The sequence below is a fragment of the Nyctibius grandis genome, chromosome 23 (genome assembly GCF_013368605.1).
Source record: "Nyctibius grandis isolate bNycGra1 chromosome 23, bNycGra1.pri, whole genome shotgun sequence".
In the NCBI taxonomy this organism is placed as follows: Eukaryota; Metazoa; Chordata; class Aves; order Nyctibiiformes; family Nyctibiidae; genus Nyctibius; species Nyctibius grandis.
The window spans coordinates 3,624,195-3,648,833 of NC_090680.1; the positions used below are offsets into that span (position 1 = coordinate 3,624,195).

At 48.4% G+C, this 24,639-nt stretch overlaps 1 protein-coding gene across 1 annotated transcript in view; it reads right to left on the minus strand.

The window, feature by feature from the left end:
* Positions 1–14,992: 14,992 nt before the first annotated feature.
* The window catches only part of GAP43 (growth associated protein 43), a 55,919-nt gene continuing 46,272 nt past the window's right edge, over positions 14,993–24,639 (minus strand). Inside the window, exon 3 of the mRNA XM_068417510.1 lies at positions 14,993–15,081. Coding sequence (XP_068273611.1) covers positions 14,993–15,081 — 89 coding nt within the window. The remainder of the gene's footprint in view (positions 15,082–24,639) is intronic.

Genomic DNA, 24,639 nt, shown 5'->3' on the forward strand with positions numbered 1-24,639 from the left:
CACTAAAGGACAGGAGCTGAAGTGTTTTATGAATGGAGAGGCTATTAGAGTGTACTGCAAGCAGGATAATGGAATATCAGCTCAAATTCCACTCTGTTGTTACTACTAAATAGGAATCCTACACAGAGTTTAATATAGTTCTCCTAAAAATTTCTTGTTGCTTCTGCTCTTCAACCAACGACAGATGAACCTGTCAGATTCCAATCTGTCCCACGGCTTATGAAAAAAATGTTTTATGGAAAAAATATTTTATGGGAACATAAATTTAAATGCTGCTCCAGCATTAGTGCCTTTCAGGCAGAAAAATGTTACAGGAGCTGCCTTTGAGATGACCAGCCAGAATACAGTGAGGTTAATGTGAGGAAAGGACGAGGGCAGTCTGCCCCCTTCTTTAGCTGTTTGTTGTCAGGATGTGCCATGATATTCTCTGGTGGGACGAAAATGGGACAAGGGCAGGGCAAATCTGGGAGGCATCCACAGACAGCGGAGGAAGTACACATGTGCACCAAGGGTCTTGAGCTGGGTTTAGCAAAAGCTGGATCCCAAGGATCTCCACCATCATTTAAAAGTATGGGTTTCTCCACCACAAGCAGGGCAGCGGGGATAGCTGCCGAGGGAGGCTGATGTCTCTGTGGCAGGGACACAGCACCTTGACCCCAACATGAGCTATCAGAATCAGCTGAGAGGAGAAGGTACAACTCTCGAGGGAGGTTCAGGTTGGACATTAGGAAGAATTTCTTTTCAGAAAGGGTCATTAGCCATTGGAATGGGCTGCCCAGGGAGGTGGTGGAGTCACCATCTCTGGATGTGTTTAAGAAAAGACTGGACATGGCACTTAGTGCCATGGTCTAGTTGACAGGGTGGTGTCAGGGCAATGGTTGGACTCAGTGATCCCTGAGGTCTCTTCCAACCTGGTTGATTCTGTGATTCTGTGATTCTGTGTCCCTCTCAACTGAGCCGATACCCAAGTGCGTGCACCATGAGTGCGTTCTGCTTTTCAACCAGCTGCTGAGCTGAGGCTTTCCGTGAGGCTTGCTGAACAAAAGGCAAATCTAATTTTCCCCTCCAGCAGTCTCAACAGCAGCAGAAAGCTGGGCTGATCTGCTTTGAGCAGCACAGGGATGCTTTGCTGTGGCTGCCACGCAGGCTGCATGGCTGACTGGCTGCCCCATCTCCAAACCCCGCAGCGCTACCGGGGTGCTGCCGCCCCCGACCCCCCTCTTCCCCGGCACGGTGCAAGGGGTGCACCCCCAGTCACTGATTCAGTAGTGCTTTGCCCTCCTTATGCCAAGGCCTCCTAAAATCCTCATTCTCTTTCCCTGTCTCACCAGCTACCGTGTCACCACGTGGCAGAGGCTGCGCAGTTCAGGTGGCCGTCGCTGTGCTGCCGGTTGAATGACAGTGGCATTTAAACCTGGATGCTAACCAACAGCCCAAGGCTGACTGCTTGTTTGCAAGCCCATGCCCACGTGCGGTGCCAAGGCTCTGAGCACAGCTCAGCCAGCACAGAGCAGGTACCGGTGAGCAGCCGAGTGAGCTAAAAAGGTCATTCTAGTTTAAAATTTGATCTTATGGGCTTAATAAAGATGAACTACAAGAAAGCCTTAGCATACACGTGCAGACTTTTCTGTGACTACAGCAGGCTTATTCATAGCCGCAAGGACGGGAAGAGCTAATGTGGGGAAAGACCGAGGCAGGCAGCGCGCTGCGTGGGTACGTGCTCTCCTGAGGCATTTCACTGAGCAGAGCATTCACCTACAGAGACGATCCTGAGAAGCCTTTTCCCTGCTGGGTGCTTTGCTTACAGAGGCGTTCCCCAGAGATCATCCCTAGAGACGCTTTTACCCTCAGAAGACAGCTGTCTTCATGGCATGTATTTTTAACAAGGCTTAAAGGTATGTTTTATTCCCATCCTCTTCCCTGCAGAATAAATACTTCGGAGCAGAGTAGTTATTGATCTGATCTGCATGAAATCCTGAGAGACGAGCTCAGTTGTGTGCTCTGCCACAGCCTCTCTCCGTGCCCCTGGGCAAGCGGCAGAGCCCTGCTGCTGAACCGGGAGGTGGGTATCACAAAAATGTCTTGAGGGTCTAAGCCTTCACAGCCCTGTGTTGTCATAATCATCCTTCGCATGGCGCTCCAGGGGTCACGAGGATAACGTTCTACTGACAGCTCCTGGGTACAGCCTGAGAGAAACACTGTGATGCTAAGGCTGGCAGGCTTCTGAGGTCTGGAGGCATCACCAGCCGTATGAGACAGTCCTAAAGGTCTTTTCATTGCTAACATCAAATTTGAACAGCTAGAGCTGGCCAGCCACTTGGGCACCCAGATGCTGCTGGAGCATCTTAGTTACTTGTGATGGCAACCAACAGCCAAGTGCCTGTGTGGGCAATGGCATGTTCATATGAAGGGCCTTGAATAGCTAATAAATTGGGACGTGGAAGACTTGGCAAAATGTTTTTTGGCCATTTTAGGATTTTCCTGCATGAACAGAGAGGAAAAGTCACACCTCCTGTGTGTAAACGTGCCTGGGTGGAGAAGTGAACCTGTGTTTGTGAGCTTTCTCCTTTGCTTCAGATCAAAACGCTGGTTTGATCATAACTTTGTTTCAGGGCTCATCTGACACCAAGATTTGTATTTTAAATGAAGGGACACTTCTTGCCATATAACAGCAAGCACAGTAGAGACAGAAAGGGATTCCCTGGTTCTGGGCTCTGTGGTCCGCAAGCTCTACAAGAAAGCAATAAACTAGAGAAGTGTGACCTCAACGGCCTTAAATGCTTCCAGTCTGTGCAATATTGTGATAGGACCATCACGTGGGTTTTGCTAGTGCAATGCCACAGGGAAGGAAATGAAGACAGCTACAGTTGTGTGAAGAGTCCAGACCTTGTCTGGCTAACAGAGGCAGATGACAACCACAGAGCAATCAAGGAGAGCCTGAATCTTTCTTCCACGTGTGCTTAGTACTTCTGTAAAACCACCTGAGAAGTTATATGAGGGATTGTTTGCTGTGGGGCTGATGGATAGAAAGTGAAGGCACGATCATGATCTTTGCAGATGCCCACAGCCTCAGAAGATCCTTCAGAGAAGTTCTGATGAGCCATGAATGGTGCTCTTTCTTACAGAAGATGCACTTTGCTACCTCAGAGAGTGCTTTCTTCCTACCTCAGCAGCGTGTTTTCTGACTGTCTCAGCTAAACCAAGCAGTTCTTCGGTTCTTTTACAAGTGCCCATCTGCTGAGCAGCTGTATGTGTCAGGGTGCGACCCACGGAAAGCAAAACTTCATAGTTTCACGCGTCTTGGTACTTAGATTCTTGATTTGTGCCTTTTCTACTGAGAGAGTTAATTGCCAGACTATGGATCTGGCATGTTTAAACCTCTGACCTGGCTTGTTTAAAACTGGGATCATTCAGGTTTCTATCCTGTATGGAGAGAGTGCAACAAAAAGGTAGAGATAGCCAAGTCTCACCCTGAGACGCTCTCTGTGTCTGTTTATGCACTGCTGCTGCTTTACAAACTTCTCTCTCCCTGCCTGGAAATAAATAAATACCCACACAACCCACCAGCTCGGATGTAAGGGCTCGAGCTCTTGATCATGAGCAGTGTTTGGCAGCAGAGGAAAAACATGCAGACTCATTCATAGAGATGCTGTGTGGAGCTGCTGTGGAGGAGCCTGTGGGCGTATGATGAATGCTTAGTAATTAAGCTGATTCTGGGCACGTTGATTATCATTTCAGGGAGATGTGGAACATCCTGCAAATACTTACATAAACATCTGATTCCCAGGGCACATACACGTGTGTGTGTGTGTGTGAGGGAAGGGGAAACAGCCTGACAAATATTTTGAGAGTAAGAATAGGTGTGACTTTTCTAGTTTTTATTCCAGCAGGGAGGAACCACAGGAATTTGTACATTTATAATCCTGCTCTCTGTCTCTGTCAGTCAGAGTGAACAACTCGCTAGCATGAAGATTTTACTCTTTTGGTTCATCCAAGTACTAATGCAGAGAGAAGCCAAGTGGACTTGGGAGCCGCTTGCTGAGCACCTCTTGTACTTTTTGCCATGAGAGCACTGGTGCAGGAACAATCTCTTTTCTTAGGGCACTATCCAGGTCCTACTGTAGTCCCTGGAGTCCTTGATAAAAACTTACATAGGACTTTAAGCCGCAAGCTTTAGGAGTGTGGCTGCTGCAAAAGAGGTTTGAATCTGGAGCAGAGAGTTGCACCTCTCCCCACCCCCAAAATCTCAGAGGCATTTGGTTCTGGGAGTTTGGTGGGGACCTACCAGTTGGTTAGACTATTAGAGCCCTGGTTTAGTACCTAACGGGTTTGGAAAATGTCAGACTGGAGAGACAGAAAACAAGAAAATGGAAATGAGCGTACCTGAGAAGGATGCATTTTATATCATGGGGGGATGCACCACAATTCCAGTTGCTCTTGTTTTGTGCGAGGTAGGGAGGATGCAGATGATGCTCTGGGATCCCACCCGGCCCTGATCTTCTGGGACATTCCATACAGCAGAATGCAATGGCACTATTTATTGCACCCGTTCTCCACCCTTCCCAGCAGGCTCCTTGCTGTGTCAGGTACTGCAGACAGGGCATCCAAACCCCAACACGCTTCTGCACTGTCTTATCGAAGCTCTGGACTTTCCCTGTATCCTAGCACAGCATTATTGCTGAGGCAAGGAGGAAACTAATTGCCTCCAGGCATTTTTCATCAGCCTGTGCGATTCTTACAGAGCTCCTGGCTTTGCAGATGATGAAGACGGGCAGGGAGACAGACGTGGGGTGTATGCGTGTGACAGGGGTGAGGGGCAGCAGCTCCAGACAGCGCACTCTGCTTAATTGGTTTCCTTCCTTTCCCACTGTACTAATCACCTCCCTGTGCGTGCTGCCCAGGGCTCATTTCAAGTCATTTTGTGGGCCTGGTGAAAGGGACAGGGAGCAACCCGGGAGTGGATCTCTTCCCAGCAGCCTCTGGTCAGAGCCACAGGTCCCTTTATCCGTCTCCCTGGCTCCACAGCAGCATACTTTCCACCCAGTCCCTCTCCGATGCTCTCTAATGGAGGAGGAGGTGAGCATGAAATGGACTGCTAAAACCTATCAATATTTCAGAGGGAAAAGTCAAGGGACTCCATTAAATCCTCTTCAGTCTCTGCAAATGGAGCTGGGGGGCGGGTGCGCTGGTTAATGAGAAACTCCAGCAGCGTTCAGGCGATGTCAGGAATGCACCTAGCAACTTCCAGGCTGGTGTGACCGCACGATGCTTTCCAAAGCCTCCCTTTTGCACCGTCCCCGTAGAGCCACCCAGCACTGCTGCCACCCTCTCCTTCCCCAGACAAGCCCAAACAACTCTGCCGTCAGCCACGTCTTCTGCTGCTGCACCCTGCCTCTACATACTTACCCAATACTCACCACCCAGCTTACCCCAGTTGTCCTCAGAGGAACCTCTTCCCACTGTCACTCTCATAGCATGCCAGACTCGCCCTGAGCAGCCCTTTGGCTGGCTTTTAACCCAGTGTCCTCCTATAGCAGCCCATCACCTACCAGCACACTGTTTACCAGCTTCCCTCCCAGCTCACCTGTCATCTTCCCCCAGACCCTTCCCAAACCCCCATCCTCATCACAGCCTCCTCAAGATGGCTTTTACATCCCCCCATCAGCAAACAGCTAGAGCAGCAGCAGCTTTCAGAGCAACAGCCAGACAGAGCCTGACAGCCCCATATGTTTCAGCAGAGACAGTTCCTCCCTCTAATGGGCCCAGAGGAGCGCGGCTTTCAAAGGATTCAGCGTGGAAGTGACAGGCTGGAAAGCCTTATTAATGGGCTCTCCACCGGCGAGGGGCTGGGAGGCAGAGAGTGCCAACAGCCCAGCAGCACGGCCGGTCCACTGCGGCAAGGCAGAGCCAGCCCTCCCCAGCCACCAGTATCCCGCTGCATCCCATGCACTGGTGGTCCAGGGTGGCAAGTGAGCCTTCCTCGTCCTCCCCTCGGACATGAAACAAGGCAGCCATGCCCCCAGGGTCTTCGGCTTTTTCCAAGGGACCGGTCAGTGTGTGAGGTCTTTTAAGTCTCTGCACCCTGCATCGCACTCTGCTCTCCCAAACATGCCCTGTGGGGTGTCTGGCACCAGGCTTGGCTGCCATGAGTGGAGAGGAGCCTGGGGGTAGCAACCCATGGCTGTAGGTCTCCTTTCTCTTTGCTACTGAGAAGCAGTGGGGTCAGGAAGACAAAGACCAGCGCTCAGAAACTGCTCACCCCTTTGCTGGGTGCTGGCATTCAACCAGGAATTGTCTTTTGGTCTTTAAGTGTCTTCTAGAGAAGGTGACCTATCATCACTCACAGGGCTGCTCCTCGTGGATTTCTTCTCCATGGCTTCCAGGAACATTGGTCCTCCACATCCAAAGCCACCAGTGTCTTCCCTGTTAGACACCAGCACCCCCTTAGGCCACCATTAAATCTGGTAGTTTCTCAGCTTTTGCGTGTTGTTCCTAAATCACTCAGGTCTGCCTCAAAATGACAGAGACCCAAAAAAGAAAGCCCCAGGCCCTGGGCAAACACAAGGAAGAAGACTGTGCCCTGCTGCACAGACAGGAGTTGAATGAGGCTCATCGAAACTTAAACCACAGACTGACTCACTGTGCGTAGATAAATGGCCAAGGATGGGCACACCTGGTGTAGAGGGGGAAAACTGAACCTTCTCCGTTAGACCTGTCTTCCAATGAGAGAAACTGGTTTTCCCTTTCGGGGTCAGGGTGCTGAGGAGGCCGCAAAACCCTTTAGAAGATGACTGTCTCAAGACAAAAAAAAAAAGCATAATCATGGGCTCGGTAGAGAGAGACCTCACCAGCAGCTTTCTGTTCACCCCAATTAACCCTTCCTTGTTATCCAGCCAGTGATGACCTGTACCACCCTTCCTCTCTCCCACCACAGATAATGAGTCTTATCTGTGGCTTAGCATCCACCCATTGCTCCTGAAGTGCTAATTACATTTTACTCATACCTTGCTTAATCAACTACCATAATTAAATTAAGCATGAAGCAGTGCCTTTCTACTTGTACCCAGCGTGTAGTTTGGGTTGTAGGCTGGTGCATTGGCAGAGACTGAAGCACCCCAAGCCTGTCTCTGTGGCTATGACAATCTGTCTCGTACCAGCTACCACCTTCTCAGCTACAGTCAGTGGTGTTCCTCTGAGAGAAACGGGCTTTTACTTCCTTGCCTCTCTTATTATTCATGTTCACTGTTCCATGCCAAACTAAATGAAAATTATTTCCTCTTTAATAAACAAAAGTGACCCTACACGGAGAAAAATAATTTCGTTTTTAATAAACAAGAGTGATCTTAGGTACGGACGTGCATAGTTTCCTTTCTCTGGCTTTTTCTGCTCATCTTCAGCAGCCCCCGTCAGTCTGGATGCCAGCTCTGCATACAAGGGTAAAACAGGGCACAGCATAGCAGGTGAGGAGACTGCAAATGTCTGTTACAGGGTGCTTCGTGCTGCCTGCTGGGTAAAGGACAGCAGACTGCTTAGAAATTTGAGTGATAGTATGAGAAACGCTGGTCTTTGGCCAGTGACTTCAGTAGAGCAATGAAGGTGGCAAGTCTGCCGTGAAGCTGTTGGCTTTGTCAAAACCCAGGAAAACCTGAAGTTCTGGTTGTGGTTTCCCCAAGGAGAGGAGGTGTCCCCCAGCCCAGTGTGGGCTAAACCAGGGGACCACCACGGGAACTGGAAACACATCCCACTCACATCTCACAGAAGCCAGGGAAAGGCTACGCCAGGACAACCGTTTACTTGTAGGGAGGTCCTTGGCTGCCCCTTCACAGGGGTTTTGCCCCACCGAAGCAAAGCCAGTCTGCCAGGGTTGAGCCCTGCAATCTAGCGATGTGGCTAATTGAAACCACTTGATTTTGAACGCTAAATATTTGTTTGCACACAAGCTGGAGTCCACGCCTTTTTTGGAGAAGCCACAGGGTGACTGATGATTACATGCAAGAATACAGACATCTAGTTTTGTCATTTTCATTTGTAAATTGGCACTTTGCGCAGAACCCATGTGAGGTGCCGAGGTCTGCCCTGTTTCCCAGGCAGCTCCTTGGAGCCTCATCAGGAATTTTCCTGGGCCCTTGCTAAGCCAGCTGCTGTATTTCAGTGATGAGTTGCAAGTGATTTCTAAATTGTGGTTGCAAAGCTTCCTGGGATGAATAGATGTGATTGATTGATAAAAATGCTTGATTTCAGCTCTGCTCTTGAGCTGCTGACAGATAGAGCACAGCACTAAGTCAGCAGCCTTACACAGCTTGGGCAGCAATTGCTGCTCTGTTCATATTTCATTGCACTTGGCACAAAGTTGATACTGAGGGAAAGAACGTGGTGGGACATCTTAGGTGCTGAAATATATATTCCTATCATCTCAGAAACTTCTGGAGTTTCCCAGTGAACTACTGAAGCTCTAAATTCAATGAGGAATTTGATACCTTTAGATATGCTTGCACAAGGTTGCCTAATTGTCTAAAAAAATTTAGTCCATTTTGTACTCACTTTTTCTTAAACATGCTGAGTGCTTTACTGGATGGTGACCCACATCACCATGTCCACACCCAAGCAGATTCCTTTACTCAGAACACCCCAGGCCCAGCATTTTGCTGTGGACCTTTTGCAGATATGTGGGGCCAAAGCACAGCTTTCCTCGGTTCAGCGTGGTTTCAGGCAGTGTCTGGAGAGCCACACGCTTCCTGGGTCAAGAGTGCAGCAATGTCTGGTTCTTATTACACAAATACCTAGTGCTTTTGCACAGGGAGACCACATCTTGCATCGGGCCTGTATCTTCTACCTCAGCAGACACTTAACAACAGTAAAAACATACCAGGCCTTTTACTTCACCCTTTCATTTTAACATCATATCTTTTTATGCAGACAGAATAAGTAGGAAGTATTTCTTTCTACAGTAATAGGAGTTATAAGTAGAAGGTATTTCTTTCCACAGCAATAGGACTTGACTGAGAAGGTCAAGGGAGAATGGAATAAAATTTTTTGTAAAAGCATTGAAATCCTACACAAGGGAGAAACTTCTATTCCAGGAGCAAATAATGGCACACAACTACACGAATCTATAAGTGAGAGACTTTATTTGAACCAATTTTTCAAATACAGACATCTGTATTATTCTCACTTCTCGGGAATGTTTTCTGCTCATTTTTGAAGCTTGCAACCTTAGGACAATATTCAGGACATATGTGTACATTAGATCTCTGCAGATGGACACATTCATAATGCACAAGTACAATGAGTGAGAGACTCTTTCCAGATCCTCACACAAGAGCATCGGAAATGGGCCGCTCTAATTGTCAAGTTCTGCTCTTATTATCTTCCAGACACGTAACAGTTCTTGATACTCTCTAGGCTGTAGCCGCCTTCTTCAGGCCCCGATTTACTACTGTGTTACTTCAGCTGTATGCCAGTGTAACTCCTCAAAATAGGGCTTAGGTGATGCACACGGATGTGTTTCGTTCATTGGGAACAGGCATGAGCAGAAAAACCAAGCTATTGGATGAACGGTTCACCTAGGATTTTCTTTTGTGAGAGTAGTCTAGGTCTCAGGCTGGGATTTTTTTTTTTTAAGTGACCAGTGGTTCTGGGTGTGTAATACATAGATCTTGATGTTCAGAGTATACAGGGGACCTGTGGATTGGGCCCCAGCGAGGTGTCTCTCAAGTTGGGCACTCCAGACATGAGCCACTGGGGTCACTAGCCTGTTCTGCAACTCTCGACCTTCACCTCTTCTTCCAAGTATTGCTCAACAGAGGAATGTAGTAATAAAGCATTGTAGGTAAGAATGCAGGCTCGCACATGACCTGAGATCAACACCCTGAAAAATGGATAGAGGGTAGCGCTTTCAGGATCACCTAAATGACTCGTGATCTTCAGTTCCATTTTGGAAAATGACTGGCAAATTTTAGGCCAGAGACCCCAAATTTGCTGCAGAGGAGTCTGGACATCCTTCAGCGTCTGGGCCTCAGGGTCTTACATCTCTTTGAAAGCCAGTTAAATGTGTGCTCTCAAGTGCCCACGTCACTTAGGTTATTCTGAAAACTGTACCCTATATACATACGGGTAGATAAGGGGCAGACTTTCACAGGCACAAGTGGCAGTTAGACATGTAACTCCCATTGATTTTTTTTTCCCCCTCGGGGACCTGGAAAATCCCCCCCCGAGGAGTTGAATCCTCCTCTCGCATTATTCTCACACCAGATTAACACCACTGGTTCCAGTGGAGTGACTCCTGAGTTACCCCGGTGTGAGCGAGAGGAGAACCAGTCCTGAGGTGCTCTAAATATCCAGTGAAAGTGCTAATGTGGCAATGTGGAAAAGCAGGGAATCTGAGCACAGGCCTGGAAGAGGACCCCCCACCACCACCCTCCGTGTCGCTGAGCTGCAGGTGACCACCGACCGGACTTCTTAGCCAAGAGGGGCCACAAAAACACTCACTCAGACCCTTCCCTCCACCTCTGCAAACCACAGCCGCTCTGTTTCCTTCCTAAGACACCTACAACAAACACCAGACCTTCAGTACAAAAAGCCTCACATGCTAGTTTGCCATTTGGAGACTGCAGAAAAAAAAGAAATAACTCCTGTGGGGAGTTTGGTATGAACTCCCTCTTTCTTTTTGTCTTCTTTCCTTTCTTTCTAAACCCCTCTCCTCCTGTCATGGCCATTTCTTTCATTTAGAGTAACACGTTCCCCAAGCAATGGTGTTTACGTTGTCACCGTAGGTGAGCTCCTTCTAAGGCCTCTCATGGGGCTGCATTATGGTTTGGGGCTGGAAAACACTGGGTCTGAAGGGATCTCAGCAGGATGCCCTTCCCCTCCCTTTGGAATGTGGCTCACAGTGGAGCTTCTTGGCTGATGTAACTATTGCAAGGGTTGTGGGGTTTTATATGCTGTCAATGCAGGCAGTCTGTGCATGCCACAAGCATTGCAAAGCAGACCAAATCCATGCGAGTGATCTACTGCATTGACGGGGGGTGTTAGACTGGGATTTTTTTGTACTTTTCCCAGGCTTAGTCTAGATGAGGTGAAATGTCAAGAGCTGGCCTACAGCTGGTATGAGCATTCAGTACAGATGCAGATCACTAGCATACCTTACTACAGAGGCATGGAAAAAGACCCTCTTGGACTCTGAACTTCCACAGCACTGTGCATGAGGTCAGGCACCATATTCCCAGCATGAGTCATTCTGACATGCCCTTCCCTCTCCATAGATAAATTAACAACCACAGACACCTCCAGGCAAAGCTCTCTCTTCAGGGAGAGAGATTAGATAAATACTCCCTGGGGAATTCATGTTGGTTGTTGCATCAGGAGTAGTAGAAAAGCTCCAGCTACTCTGCTGGATACTCTTTGCTCCACTCTACTTCTGGGACCTTCTGCCTCTTGTGCTGCTCTCAGCTCACTTGATACCCTGCTAGAAAAATCACTCCTCAAATTCCTCTGTTCTCCTTCCAGGTTCCGTCCCATGCTACGTCCTTTATACTCTTTCCTTTTAGCCTTTTGAAAAGCTGGCTGAAGAGGCAACTCAAGAAATCCAAATGATTTTCTCTGTTTTCTTCCTGTACCCTGAAGACAGCCCAGCTTCCTGTACAAACCTTGTGTATTACACATTCAACCACTGCCCGCTCACGGCAGGGTTTGTCTGTGTGCTCTCTCTCACGCTCTCTTTGCCCTGACTCTTTGGCAGGATCAGGACACGGTATAATAAGAAAGATAGGGGGGTGCTTGGTTACAGCTAGTAATTTTAAACTGGAACTAAGGGAGAGGAATTAGTATTTAAACACTTTAGGTTTGCAGTTGGTAACCACATACCCTGTTCTCTTTGTGGGGGAAAACAAAACAAAACAAAAAACCCAACCCTTTGTTCTCTAAGCAACATGGCAAAGTATGTTCTTACGGTGACAAAACACGCACGATGTCCCAACCATTAGCCAAAGGAGAGGCAACGTGTGAAATACAAAGATAAAACATCCCTGGGGAGAGAAAAATGTTTCTGTTTTTTAAGGAGGGAGGAAGGCCTATGTCCAGGAAGACATGAGAGGCAGTTTTCTTTTTCTTACAAAGTTAAAAATAGCAATGGTAAAGTGGAGGCAAGATGAAAAGTTTGGGGTCTGAAGAGCAGGGAGACCTCGCAGTCTTTGCAGAAACAGGCAAGACAGTCCTTAAGAAAACTCTTGTAAATGGTCATGACAGGAGATGAGTCTAAACAAAAACCGTGCTCTCTCCTTCCTGCCTCCTCCCAAACACCTCTCCCACAAATCCTGAGAGCTGAACCTCAGTTCTCTCGACTCGGTGCTAGAGACACGGGGCGTCTGCAACGTCCGAGCTGGGCTGGTCACCTCGTGTGCTACGAACAACAAACATACTCCACGCCTCTCCTCCCTACGCCTCAGCCCCCCACCGTGTCCGTCAGAGCACTCTCCCTCCCCAAACACAATCCACCCCGCTGCCACTTCCATGGGCAGGGTGGTGAGACCTGACATACGGTCCAAGCAATGCCTGATGTCTGCGCTACATTTGCTGAGTTGAGGTCAGGCTGGAAGGTGTCTCAGGGTTTACCACCCATCATGACATGGGAATATTAGCATATATATCATTTATGAAGTATGACACAATACCTATCTGTCAGTCAGCCCATCTTTCTACCTATTTAGTCTGTCTAATCTACTTTAGCTAGCTACGTTTCACTATCTCTATCAATCATCTATTGCTCCATATGATCTAATTTCTTCCTGTCTCTCTCTCATCTTTTCCACTCTAATCTTTCTTACTCTAGCTATACTCCCCTCTCTCTCCCTATCATCCATCTATCCAATTGAAAATCTTCTCCTCCCTCCTCTCTCTAATCCCTGTTAAAAAAAATCTCTGTCCAATCTCTCTCCCACTCTCTCTTTCCCTCTCTTTTTAAAAAATCCTCCCCCTCTCTCTCTCTTATTTCTACACAGTGCCAGGAAGCACATGGAAACGAATCCTGCCGTATTTTGATGGCACTTCCAGTGAGCGGTCTACATCCAAACCGATCACCTCTGAGGAGACATCGTTCATCTTTTCTCCCTATTTCCAACAAAGAGATGGAGGAGAACAAAGGAGTAGGACAGGGAGGGCCAGCCAGCCCTCTGAAGGCTGCAGGGCTGCCACTCCAAGCATCAGCCACCAAGGGATGTTGGGGCTGTCAGCAGACCCATCTTTTTGGCGTCACTGCTGTGAGGTCAATTTAACTGTGGCCCTGCAGCACCACACGGCAATCCTGCAGGGCACGCTGGCTGTCATTGCCAGTGCGGCCAGGGAACCATGCACGAGCTGGTGGGAAAGCACATGATGATAATGAGGGCAGTGAAAGAGCAATAACTGGGCTTTTATGAAAGCCCAGGTATTACTGAATACATTTTAACCGTTCACTCTCGCAGACTGCGACGGCTCTCCAGGCTGAGGGCCGGGCGCCTGTCAGTCCTCCACGGGCACAGCCTGGGTCTAGCAGGCGTGCGGTTGGCACGCACCAGGGAACATCCCACACCTCGTGGAAAGTGGCAGTAGAGATTGACAAGGTGCACCAAGCCTGCACCATGCCTTTAGCTGCCTGCGGGAGAAGGCCATAAACGACAGCTAAAAGCCTTGGCCCTCGTTAGAGCTGGGTGAACCATCCTGGGTTTCACCAGGGAGCAGGAATGAGGTATTTCTCAAAGTGCCATCGACCGGCTCTTAACACCACCAGACTTGTCCTGCCCACGTGCTTATTTATTCAATGCATTGGCCCAATTTATTGTGCCAAACAGAACGTTTTTGGAGGGTCACAATATGCTACTCAACAACTTCTCCAACTCCAGCCCAATGGAGTGAGCATCACACTGCTGCTGGGGGGAGCTCAGGCCCCGGGACCCTGTCCCCTCATGTTGCACCCCTCGGCAGGGGTCGGACCTTCAGCATGGACCAAAGCTGGTCCCTCTGCTGGCTCATCCCTCCAAGGTCACCATACTTCTCCAAATCAGGGCCTAGAGGTCTCCTAGAGGGCCGCTTATTTTATTCTTTCCTAAAACTGATTTTGCTACTTTCATTATTTATGCTAGTCAGTGCTAACACCTCACTCAAAATCCAAGCCTGCTTCCCTTAAAAAATCCCTTCAGCAGTGCCAGGGAGAGCGGTCAGTCACTGACCGGTGGCTGAGGAGCACAGCAGGGCCACGCAAGAAGTGGCCCACCAAAGACCGCAGGCCAGCAGTATGTACGGCAGCATAGAAATGCGACACGGTGGTATTAATGATCATTATTCTCATTTATTATAATTATTGTTCAGTTTGAAAAAGGAGCCTGGAGCCAAGCGTTACGCTAATTGGCACATTTTTTTTTGTTGTTTTAGTTCTGAAAACAAACTGGGGTTTAGTATTATTTTTCATTCATTTGTTTTTTGGGTTTGGTCTTTTTTTTTTCTTTCTTTCGTTCATTCCATCACATTGAAAAAGGAAGAAAAGGATTTTTTTTTTTTCCCCCCTCTTTTGTTTTAACTCACTCAGTAAGTCTGGACTCCTCAGATGAACATAACATTGCACACACACACTTGGAGAAGAGAGGGGGGGGGAGAGAGAGAGAGAGCGCGCTCGCAGTGGGCAGACAGACACACGCACGCGCCAGGTCAAAGAACTCTGATACAGTGCAAGAATTTTCCCAAAATGATTGGATCATCATTACCAAAAAACTCGCCATAACAACACCAAGAAACAAAGAAATGTTTAAGCCACACTGTTTGACTGGGATTTTTCCTGCTTTTTTTTTTTTTTTCTTTTAAATGTTTGCCACACAGAGAGAAAAAGGGTTTAAGTGGGAATGGGAGAGGGACGGACAGGCTCACAGACGTGAGCAGGAAGGGGGGAGATCAAGATCGGGGTGGGAAGGAAGGATAGAGGATAGGGGGAGGGAGGGAGGGGCAACGGGGAGTCATTTCTTAATGTTCAGGCATTTTCTTGGTCCGCCTTGCTCTCTTCTTCTTTCACCTCTTCCTGCTGGGCACTTTCAGTAGGTTTGGTTTCTTCTACAGCATCTAGTGGGGAAAGAGATGGACCAGGGTTAGTCAGCCATGATCTAGAGCATCCTGCATGTGCACACAACCAGCGCATGAGGGACTGCATGGCTTCAGAGTTCTCTCTCCCCAAAGTGACCCAGGTCTCAAAGTCCCTGGCATTTCCACAGCACGGAAAGAACAAGCCAGGGTTCAGCCTAGCAGGCGAGTAGGTCTCACAAAACACCTCCAGCCCCGCTAGCAAGCATGTGCAACTGGAAGGAACTGCCTAGCTCGCTGCTGATGTGGCAGGCAACCACCATTCATTCCATCAGGTGCCCTGACTAGGCTCTTGGCTTACCAGCTAGATCACACACCCTTTTACTGAGTCCACTGACTGTGCCAGCCACTGTTGAATTGCTTCCTCCTAATTATCACTACAGATCCTCACAGCCAACACTTAAAAAGGTCACAAAGAGAAAACTCTATACGCACTTGAAGCTTGCAAGACCCAGAAGGAAAAGATTTATAACTTGTAACTCAGACTTCTCTTACACTGAGAAGAGATCTAGAGAAGTGTCTCTAGCCTTCAAGAACGGGAGCCTTCATCCAGGAGGTTGTCACGTCTCTCCAGTTTTCTGGGCTCTCCCTTGGAAAGCAGAGCTGCCCCAGGGGGAAGCAATGAGTGTAACTGGAGGCTGAGTCTGCCTGTCAATCAGACCCCTTGTTCTGGCACACCATTCACATGAGAAAATAAAACGAATGCTAGGAGCAACCGCACAACAATGAACTAGACAAGGGATCAGAACTGAGGGGAAGGCAGAAGCAGCCACAAGGGACAAGGCAAATGAAAGGAGCACCCCTCAAGCTGAAGTGATCTTACTGCTGGGTTCATCCAGCCCGAGACACCATGCCCCCTTCATTGCAGCAGGACGGATTTAATTGTCTCCGAGTTCCTGCTGACGAGCTCTCATCATCTTTAGATCAGGGTACACTAACATGTTCCCGGGCCTCATTCAGAAACCCCACTAAGGTCTATGCACCATGTGGATTGCTTTTTACAGAAGGCGGCGATGGTTCACCCAGGGCTGCAGGGCTGTAAGGTAGAATAACGCACAAGGGTCTTAGTGCACTGTAGTGGCTGCTCTGCTCCATCGCCATCCCTCCCCATTCCTCACTGACTCCCCCTCTCACACACACATACATACAGGCCGTGGAGAGGCCAAGCAATCAGCACCACTCCAGACCTGGGATAAAGAACAGGGAAAAGAAACAAGTGCTGCAGGGCTGGGTGGTGTGGCACAGACCACAAGATTGGTATGTCACATACCTCAGTGCTGGCACTCAACATATCTTCGTAGCATCACAGTATCTCTGGTGGTCATTCAGAGAGGACTGTGGGGTCGCTGGACAGTTCCTGGCTTCTCTGATGGGCAATCAGATTACATTATACCAGCAAATAAAATGGGCCAGGGATTGCTCTCTGGCCCCAAGGCCAGCTGGCATCACACAGCTCATGTCCATATGGCTAAACTCTCTTACTCTCCAGAACAGGGTGGTTGTGTCTGCGAGCTGTCTGGGGCAAAGCTAGCTGGAGTAGTCAAAAATCACACCATGGCCCATGCTGTCAGCTTAACAATACAGATGTTCACGTGCCAATGTTTAGTTTGTGAGGAGTAGCATCCTCACACCCATGTTTAACATTAGTGAGAATGTTAACCGGGATGTAAAACTTCCCTTACTGACACCGTTTATACATTTTGGCTTGGTCCGTTCGATGCCATCAGATGGCAGGCTTGTATTTGCTTCCAACACTGGCAGTAGGTGCTGCATTCCTGCTTCCCTCTCCCCCTCAGCTCTTTAGCCTAGCTTTTAAATATGTTCCTAGGCACCACTTCCATATGGATCACCTTTAAGATGTGTGTAACTTCCTACCCTGAATCATCTTCATTAAAGCCTCTGCTTCTGGACCTTCAAATACTTTTTGTCTCTGCCTGTTGATTTTCCAAAAGGAAAAAGTCAAGAAGTCTGCGGGAACATCCCCATGGCCTGAGCCCCTGCACCTGCAAACCCCCTGTCTGCAAAAACATCTGTGGACTTTCTTTCCTATGATACTGAACAGCTAAACAGAACACTACTCAAGGGCTCCTTCTATGTGTGGTACAGCTACAACCGTGAACCAAAGACAAAACAGGCTACTGATTAAAACAGGACGCATGTATCATTGCAAGGCAAAGCAGGCCAACTTGCCCTAATTTTGTTAATTTTCCTGAATTACTTGATCACACTCCACTGGGGAGGGAGGAGAATCCTTTTAGGTCCCGCTCGTCTCCAAGGCATTCATAGCAGGAGACATGTTGAATTATGGAGCCGAGAGTAAAATCACAATGCACGACCATCTACTGCTAAATCTGAGCCAAAAGCGTGCTTTACTATAAGGATCTGACAGATATTAGTAAGGCAGAATTTCTGTTTTTTCTGCATGTAAATGCAAGATGAATGGAAGAGCAACAAAGGATAGGCAATGGGGCTTCAGGAACACAAGCCCTGACACTATATTTTATTACGTTTAAAACTTTCTGTGTCTTCCTACTGAAGAAGAGGAGAAGAGGAGGCTTCCCTCCTCTTCCCTGGAGAAGAGGAGGCTCAGAGGTGACCTTATTGCAGTCTACAACTAGGAGTCTACAACTGAAGGGAGGTTGTAGTGAAGTGGGAGTCGGCCTCTTCTCCCAGGCAACTAGTGATAGGACAAGAGGACACAGCCTCAAGCTTCGCCAGGGGAGGTTCAGGTTGGACATTAGGAAGAATTTCTTTTCAGAAAGGGTCATTAGCCATTGGAATGGGCTGCCCAGGGAGGTGGTGGAGTCACCATCTCTGGAGGTGTTTAAGAAAAGACTGGACATGGCACTTAGTGCCATGGTCTAGTTGACAGGGTGGTGTCAGGGCAACGGTTGGACTCGATGATCCCAGAGGTCTCTTCCAACCTGGTTGATTCTGTGATTCTGTGAAATACGCACAGATTTTAGCCGGCAGCCCCCACAGCCTCGTCAGGACAGCACAACAGAAGGGCCCGTAATGCAGCAAGCACAGGGAGAGGCGCTGGAAGGTCCTGCATACCTGCTGGGATACTGAGTGCCTTGGCCAAGACATACAAACCGGTAAGTCACACAGATGCCCCCGTTACACCAGCAGCTGAAAGTGGGGTTCAGCTCCTACAGTGGTAGGCTCTTGACAATTGTCCTAGTGAGATGGGCAGGAAATCTGGTTGCACTCAAAGTGGGGGAGCTGGCAACCTCGGTGACGTGGGGTAGCTCACAATGTTTCCCGTGCCGTTCTTGCTCTTAGGATAAGCAGGCAGGTTGAAACACAGTTTTCTGCCATGTTTTTCTCCCTGTTGGCTCACCACAGAGGCAAATCTCATTTCCATGGAGTGCCTGTGGTGCCCAGAGATCCCTGACTGGCAGAGGAATTGCGCAGGGGTGCTTCGCTGCCCCCGATGATCTTCTCTGGGGAGCAGCTGGTGGTAGGCTAACTGCTGAAGCTCTCTGCTGAAGCAGCCCAGCACTGATTTCTGCCATGGCTGAAACAGTGTGGACTGACTCTGAGGTCATTGGAGCAGCAGAAAATATTTACAGTCACTTCACCACATACTCAAGCCAACAGAGAGGAACCACACAAACCACATGCTGGACACGTGGCAAACTAGAGTAAATTTTGATGACTGTGGATGTCCCAAGTATAAACAAGAGGTCTATCTTTTTGAATAGGAATTATCACAGAAAATTCAGCCAGCCACTCTCCCTCTTTTTTTCTTGCACGGTGTTGAAGCAATAAGGGGAAATACCTTATGCACTGCAGCACCCTGCTAAGCTATGTCCTGTTTCCTAGCACCTTTAGCAGCATTTCATTGATCTTTGGGATGAGGGAAAAGAATCAGCCTGGTGTTATTATAGAGTAATGAACTTTAGCAGGAAGTAGTATCACAAAGGATAAAAAATTCAGCACAAAAAATAAAGTTCAAGCTGTGGCACTGCTAAACACAGCAGTGAAAAGAGGAGGATTCTCTCTGTGCAATGGGAGCAACACAGCACAACCCTGCTGACATCAGGGCCAGTTAATAGAAGTTTCTGATTCACGAGGAGAAGTGAAATGGTTTATCTGACTCGCCCTTCACCAGTTTGTTTGATGCAGACTATTTCTGCAGTATGGGGTTTTCTCCAGCCTAGTTTTCAGTGTCCTGGCAAAGGAGGGCAAGGTGTCCCTAGGGAGATCAGTAGATAGCTATCCTGAGGATTCCATACATCAGAGAGTATTTTTATTGCTTTTTATCCAACACTAGTCTTGATTTCCCACTTTCTTGAACTCTCGGATGTCGCACCTATTGGTCTGTAGTGGATAGATACAGTTATGCAGACAGAACTGCACAGCCTTGGCATTTTACATTCTCTTTGCACTTTGTTGGAATAGGTGTAAAAGGTGACAAAAAAGCAGGTGAGAATTCAGGGCATTTAGGCAAAATGTTCCATCCCCTGCTTGAGGAACAAAAGCATTTCATCCTGCGTGGCCAAATTTCCCCCTGTCTAAAGCTGCCTCCCTTCTGAACATGCCAGCACTGTGGGATCTCCTCCTGCAAGATCAGAGTCCCCTATGTCCACTTGCATCGGAGAGAACAAGCAGGAGGCAGTGAGTTATTTCTTAAGATGGACCTGGACTGGAGCAGCACCAAGATGCACATGAAGAGATCATGAAATGGAAAAGGTGAAGTGAGAGTGGACAGTCATCTCACCTAACTCCAGACATCTACACAGTGACATCTCCAGCTGATCTTCTCACCCTCTGCTCCCTTTCTAATTAGTGGAAATAAACATGACATTTCTAGGACTCCATTAAGCTGACCTATTTAGGCGACTACTTCAGGATAAGAGGAATTGAAGCTTGGGAACACCTTCACCTTTAGCAAGCCAAGGTGAAGACATCCACATTTGTTCTAGAGCATTCCAGCCACAGAGCTAAAAGAAGGGCCCAAACTCACAAAATGAGAACACAACATGTGCATGCATGGAGGAAACAGAACAGGAGGGGAGGCTGAGCTGTAATATGAAGCAAAGGAAGCTTGAGGAGGGGCCAAAAATAAAATCTGCCCGGAAGGCTAAAGCAGGAATGGCTAGGTCAAAAAGATAAAAAACCTCCAAAACAAGGCCAACAACAAAAACCACCTAGTTTGTGCTTGCAATCATCACCCTCACAGATGTTTTCATGCACATCAGTCATCACTTGCACTGTTCCTGGTTATTCTAGTCCTGTGGTCCCTCCTAGACACAGCTTTGAGATTTTAGTCTGTTTTGCAGCTTTGCCTTTTGTTTCAGTCTTTTGAAATCTATGCTGCATTCTAAGTCATCCTATAGCATGGGATCATTTTGCCAGAGAGACGGGCATCTGAACTGAGCTACCACCGATCTCACTTCAGTCTAGCACCCTGGATGGGGCAGCCAAGTTGAGAAAATTTTTGAGCACCCTCAGACAAACCTTAAGCTGTGGCTGCAGAATGGCTTAAGCGATAGAGCTGCGTGGTGGGAGAGGCTGAAGGGCATTTGCTTCCCACCTGTGTCAGAGACATGCTTCATATGTACAGTTCCAACTGGTACCTGCTAGGGAACTGCTTTGCCCATGGAAGAGAAACAATATGGAAGTGAACTACAGATCCTTGCTGAAATAGGGTCTTAGAGAGCTCCTGCCCCTCAGCACTCCATTTATTTCCTGGAAAGGGTGAGAGTCATGTCTGTGAGCCCTGCTGGGGAGCAAATGCCTTGAACATATGCAGCTCTGGTCGCTGTAAAGCTGAAGCAGGCACGCAAGCAGCAGTTTTGCTGGATGGTGGTACTCCCAGCTGCCTTTGCCTATGCTTTGCTCTAATGGCTGAGCGTGCAGGCTCCTCTCCAAGTCTCTCCACTGCCCTACATTAGTGAAATTAGGTTGAGTGGATTTCCGGGTAAAACACTGTCTCTTGGGACCTGCCCAGCTCCCGTCTGACTTGCCAAGATTAATTAAATCAGAGCAGACATCAGCTTATGACCATAGTAGCAGCAACCTCTCTGCTGATCATTTCTTTTGTGGCTGGTGGCTTGGGTTTTGTTTTCCTTTTTGTCTCTGTTCCACTGCAGATCTTTAAATTACCACAGCCGATGCCAAGAGAAGAGAAATTGCACAAACACTCTGGGATTCTACCACAGATGCAGGGATTTTGCTTTTGCTGTTTTCCCACTGTTTGCATAATTATTGCTGATATTGATTGTGCAGCTAGAACTCTCCCATGCCTTCACGTTAAAGTATTGCCCAGATCTACTCAGCCGCTGCTCTTTCTCTAGCATTTGTCATGCTCGCCCCTTTCTCCCTCTGTCCTCTGCCAACTAGAGCTTGGTCAGAGATGGAACTGAAAACCTGTGCCTCATCTGGTCTCCTCTTTGCTCCCAAATATTAATCTGGGTTTTCCTGCCCTGTTATAAGCAGACCTCGTCTGCCCCAAAGATGACTCTGTTTAGAGACATTTTTTGGAGGGTGAGGAGCACTGGAAGGCCCCACTTAAAATCCCTAACCTGAACTTCTCCTAGTTTTAATGACATTTGGATCCAGATTTGAATCCAGGCTTCACAGCTTGATTCAGCTGTCCCGATCCATCTGTCCTTCTAGCCAGCCAGAAGCCGATTCCAGACAGACGATGGTAGGTCTGAGACTGCTGAAACGAGATGCACTTCAGGTTCAGAGCTGTTGCTTAGACAGTTCCCTTCCCAGTCCCAGTTAGCCTGTTGCAGTCAGCCCTACAATGCATCATATGCAGTGCTAAAATCCTACGCCATCCTCACTTGCTGCTTCTGAAAACTGGCAGATTTATGCTGGACCAGCAAAACACTGAGAAATGAAGGAATTCGGTATTTCAGGTGAGTGGCTGTGTCTGGTCCAGGGGACTGACTTGCGTGATTTCTCCCAACCCCCTGGTGAATCCCTCGCTCACTGCAGACAGACCCAGGGTACCACCTGGTTCCTGTGAGCCCTGGGGGTCCTGGTGGGCACATGGCACCTGGGAGATCTGCATACGCTTGGCAAACCCTGCAACAAGGTGGTGGGGAGGGATGTCCCCAATGCAAGCAGCAGGCAGGAGGTCCAGGGAAGCTGCCCAGTAACTACTGGAAAGAAGTAGGCAAAGAAGCCTGTTAAAGTTAAAACAAAAAGGTGAACACGGCCACAATACATGGTAGTTTGGACTTCCTACTCCTGGCCCTCCTCATCTTTGTTTCAGCGTCATGTGTGCCAACCTCAGTTGCTCTAGCAGAGAGAAAAATAACAACTTTTGCCAGTCCCATGGCTGATGACTTTGGTCCAGGCTTGGACGGCTGCCTCTTCTTCTGATCCTGCTAAATCCTCAGAGGAAGGTCAGCCCCAGGTCTGTCGCCCCAGCTGCCTTTGCGCTTTGTCAGGCCGAAAAGCCAGTGGCTTAGGGATTGCTCTCCCTTTCCTCCCGCCCTGTGCCTTTCTTCCCCCAGCACCACCACAGAAATCCCACCCTGCATCGGCATCCACGTGTGCAGTAGCTGGAAAGGGAGAGAGTGGTGGGAGAGATGCTCAGGGTGCGCAGCAGTGGGGAGGGGGTGCCGAGGGGAGTCAGGCTCGCAGCTCCATTGCGAAGCATCTTTAACAGTGTCTAGACACCAGCTGCCGGGTTGCCATGGAAACTCCCCAACTTTTGCTGATGGGAGGGAGCAGTGAGGTCTCCAGAGAAATGGAAGTGGTGGAGCAAGAGGGTGGAGAGAGAAAAGGGAGGATGTTCTTTGTGAATGTGAGGTGTTAGCCTTGTTACAGCTACATTTGCAAATATATTTGCTTCCTGGAGAATGGGAAATAAGCATCTCTCCTTCTTTCTCCCACTGCCGTTTCCTTCCCACACCCATGGACACAGCCAGGCCTGAAGGCTGAGACAAATGACATGGCTACTGCTGGCTGGTCATTTATTCCTGCCTGAAACCAGAACTTTTGGCCCAAAATTCCTGTGTACAGTACTGGACAATTGCAATCCAGCTAGGGCTGGAAGAAGCCTACCAGACTGGTTAGGTCTTCAGGCAGTGAGATCTCCTTTAACAATGCCTCTCTCTTGGCCACCATCACTGCTATAAGCAAATGCAGCTCCAGGGAGGACAGGATGCGCCCACCTGGCAGCAGTGGGGATGCTTTGTTGCACCAGAAAGTGGTGAGCAAGTGGGAGGCTGTGTGGCCACCAACTCCCCTAGAGTGGCCGAAGGGGAGGCAAAAGAGCCCTTTTGGGATGAGGGTGCCTTGGGGACAGATGTTTTGCACTGGTATTGAGGGGCCTCCTGCCAAACAGCATCAAAAGTGCTGACCTCAACAGACTCCTACCAAGGCTCCATGGTCTTTACAGCCTGGGAGCCTGAACTGGAGAAATGGGATGTGACTTGCACAAGGGTCTCCCCAGCCATCAGCTGGGGTCAGAGCTGATCTGATTCCCAATTAGTTGCTCAGCTGCCCTGCTGGAGCAGAAAGGCTCCCTTCAGGAGAGGTTCCAAGCTACCAGCCTCTCCATCTCCCCAGACAGGGTAAGCCAGAGTCAAAGATGCCTCTGCAGACACTCAAGACCACAGTTCTTCATTATCCACTGCTTGACTTTCCAGCAAGGTAGTGTACTGGTCTTTTTAGATACAATATCTGGATCGTATCAGATATATAATATAAAACAGGTTATAATATCCAGATCATACATTTATGATGAACCCAGACCTTTGTGAACGTCAAGAATTGTCTCCAATGCGATCTTCCCAAATTGCTACAGGCAGCCAGTAATGTAAGTATTTATCTGATCTTCATCACCACAACAATGGCCTAACTCACAATCATGGAGGCATTTTATCCTTGTGGCATCCCAGTGAAGAAAGCAAAGGCTTTTGTCTGCATTTTAGAGTGAGCAAAGCATGAAGAACTGGGCTGTGGTCTCACAAAAGCCTGTGGTTCTTCCCAGGAGGCTGAGTCGCCTTGGCTCTTCATTCCAGCATCTCAACCAGACACTCTGCACACAGCAACACTTTCATAGGTGTGACACCTAGGTCCTGTGATTTCTGAAATTCCACAAAGTCCTAATTTCAGGCCAAAACTGGAGGTGCAGCAATCTCAGCAATACTTCCTCCCCCCACCCCAACCATCACAGGAAGGCAGGTAGAAGAAAGGCATTCATTACTTCACCTGAGGAAAACCTAAGAAGAACTAACCCACAAGTTGTTCTTTACTCTTCTCCCCTCCGTCCCTGTTGATTTCACAGGTCCTGCCGACCAGAAAACTACTCTTTTAAATTTCTTAAATACCTTGTGATTTGAACAGCTTGAATACAGAGGTTTTCACTTGCTTCCAGCTGTGGAATGTAACAGTTGGCAGCTGCTCTTGGCATACGCATTAGAAAACAGGATGTCCCCATCTCATGCAACAGTATTTTTTTGTGTCACCCATCTTTTCCCCCTTGCTGGGTTAAGTTCTGGGGGATGGTTTAGAAACAGAGGGCATGTGAGGGGACAGGAAAACAAGGTTTTGATAAGACATATCCAT